Source organism: Ipomoea triloba, chromosome 7 (assembly GCF_003576645.1).
Source record: "Ipomoea triloba cultivar NCNSP0323 chromosome 7, ASM357664v1".
NCBI classification, from domain to species: Eukaryota; Viridiplantae; Streptophyta; class Magnoliopsida; order Solanales; family Convolvulaceae; genus Ipomoea; species Ipomoea triloba.
In genome coordinates, this window is record NC_044922.1 from 9,234,162 (window position 1) to 9,236,936 (window position 2,775).

The 2,775-nt window shown below is 51.9% G+C and overlaps 1 protein-coding gene across 1 annotated transcript; it reads right to left on the bottom strand.

The window, feature by feature from the left end:
• Positions 1 to 964: 964 nt before the first annotated feature.
• Positions 965 to 1,633, bottom strand: LOC116024082. The gene has a single exon (XM_031264987.1). The coding sequence runs from the start codon at positions 1,631 to 1,633 to the stop codon at positions 965 to 967; it is 669 nt and encodes a 222-aa protein (XP_031120847.1).
• Between the last annotated feature and the right edge of the window lie 1,142 nt (positions 1,634 to 2,775).

A 2,775-nucleotide genomic window follows, 5' to 3' on the forward strand; every position in this document is an offset into this window, starting at 1 on the left:
TGCCCTCCACTCTTCTCGCGGAACGCTTCGACGGAACGCCGTCTTCCGTTGCTCACCTCCGCACGTTCACGCGGAACTCTTCCCCGGAGGACTCTGTTCCGTTCTTCCCTACCGCCCTATTACTGCTACTTGGCCCTTAGGATTAAAACAAAGATTTCGAGACTGGAACACTACGAACCAAAGCAGCTGGATGGCGTAGTTCCTTGTGTTTAAACGTTAGGCGTGGGTTCGAGTCCCCTTGTGCACATTGGTTAGGTCCTTAGGTCCTTTTCCCTTCCTTGCGTTTTGTTCCTTTGCTTTGACTTCACGAACTTCCCAACACTTGTAACACGATCGAGTCTTCAAACTTCTTAACGAAACGCGTCCTAAAACACTCTAACTAACGAGGGGTCGCCTACGGTTCACTTAATGGTTCAACGAACTACAAACACCTAACGAAAGACTCGGAAAACACTTAAACCACTTATTTAAAGATTAAGCTTGGAAAGTTACCTTCTTCAAGCCCATTGGCTTCAGCTTGGGTACGGCCCATCACGAAGATCTTTCTTTGCTGCGGCCCCGCCTGCTGCCCTCGGCCTCCGCTCGGCCGGCTGCCTCCACTACCCTCGGCCTCTCGAGAGGGTCGGGTCGCTGCTTGGGCTCCCTGTGCTGTGCTCGGTCGAGGCTGAGATGGTCCTCCCTTCTTTGCCGTGCACTCATAGGCCCGATGTCCTCGCAGCCCGCAGCTGTAGCACTCCACCAACCTCCCCTCGCAGTCGCGACCGGGGTGATCCCTCCCACAGCGTCTGCAGTCGTAGCGTCGAGTGCGCGCTCCATTGCCCCCTGAGCCCTGCCCAACGCTAGGGCGAGATCCACTGCTGTGGCTAGCACCTCCTCGCTGAAAGCCAGCTCTCATCCCGGAACCCCCGGGCCTAAACCTCTTGGAGTCTGAAGCTCCACCCTCAGCTGGCCGCTTGGAGCGGTCCTAGATCCCCTGACGGATAGACAGCACGCGGTAATGATCAGCGGCGCTGCTGTAGGCCTCGCTCAGCGTCTGAAACTTGAATACGACTAAGGCCATGCGCGTATCCAAGTTCAACCCAGCCACGAACCGCTCGATCCGGGTCTCCTCGGTCGGGGCTAACGTCGGCGCGAAACGAGCCAGCTCCAAGAAATGCCGGTGGTACTCCTGCACCGTCCTCGACCCCTGCTTGAGGTGCAAGAACTCCTCCTGCATCGCCGCTTTGACGTGTGCTGGATAGAAGCGGGCTCTCAACCGGTCCTTGAACGTCTCCCAACCAAAGTCGGGCTCCTGCCGCATCGCCGGGCCGCCATGGACCCACCACAAGTCAGCTTCCTCCTTCAGGTAGAAGCTCGCCATCTCGACCTGGCGACCTGGTGGGCACTCCACCACCTCGAGGATCTTGTCAAGCGCCCGGATCCACTCCTCCAAGATCACGGGGTCCTCCTCTCCAGCGAAGAAGGGTGGGTGCTGCCCCGCCACCCTCCGAACCAAGTCTGGCTGCCCGCGCTGGTTGTTCTGAACCATCGCGTTCCCGAGAAGCTGTGTGATCTGGGTCAGCTGCTGGAGGTTCTGCATCAGCTGCTCCGCGAAGGGTACCTCCGGGTAATCCTCGCGTCGTCGTGGCGGCATGGTCGCTAGCAGAGGGAGATACTAACAGAGGGCGAAGAGAACACTGCGGTCGGTCTAAACCAAACACGCAAGAAAGCAAGTGAGAACGAGCTCACAGCAAGCAAACAACAAACAACCTGCAAAGCATAAACAAAAGCAAGTAAACGAGTCCTCACCGTGCGGCCTAGAAATTCACACATCTTAGAACTCTTAAACATCTTAACTTCTATTGATCAAGTCCAAGAGTCTCAGATTACAACCCTAGGATCTCTATTCAGACCTCAACACAGGCTCTGATACCAACTGTGACAACCCAACCTCACACAGGCTGAGATAGATAAAACTTAGCACAACAGCTGCCTATCTTAACCAACAACCCAACAAAGCGGAAGCGAATTTAAAACTTAAGGGCGTCATGCCACATCTAGGTATAAACACAGCCTAGATGCACATGCTAATCATAAAACGAACTAAGCTGTCATAGATATCAAATAGAAATAAATCCACAATCCAAGGTCATAAGTACTCAAATCACTAACAAGAGCATCATAATATCTCAAGGCTCACAGGCCAACAACTCAAAGTCTAAACAAAACCAACTAAGGCTAAACATCCTCATAGGAAAAAGCTCTAGCGCGCTCTCGCATAACTACTCCATACCTGGAAAACACACGGAGAACCATTAGCAAAAGAATGCTAAGCAACCACCATTCACACCCGCAAGGAGATATAGATATACATAAGCTTATAAATAGGTTTACACACCCATATAGAATATAAACACCAACGAACTGTTCAATAGTTCAAACCGATACTCAACAACAATAAGCTGAACGAATCAATAACCAAGACTCAGTCAAACAAAGCCAATATCCAATAACGAAAGCGTAATACAATAACGAACCAACAATCGAGATACTAACTGAACAACGAACCAAAAGGAACCAACCAAACTCAACGAGAACAACAAGATATCAACCGAATAACACAAAGGATTCACAACAACCCATCAAGAAGGAACCCCAACTCAAACCTCCCAACCAAAGCCAAACCAACCACCAAACCGGTACACAGGGGTGATGAGCCCAATCACAGGGACCGAAGTCCAATCACAGGGACCGTAGTCCAATCACAGGGACCGACAGTCCAATCACAGGGACCGA

Excerpts from the sequence above, each read along its gene's own strand:
- LOC116024082 (XM_031264987.1), bottom strand. The coding sequence starts at position 1,633 with ATGCCGCCACGACGACGCGAGGATTACCCGGAGGTACCCTTCGCGGAG.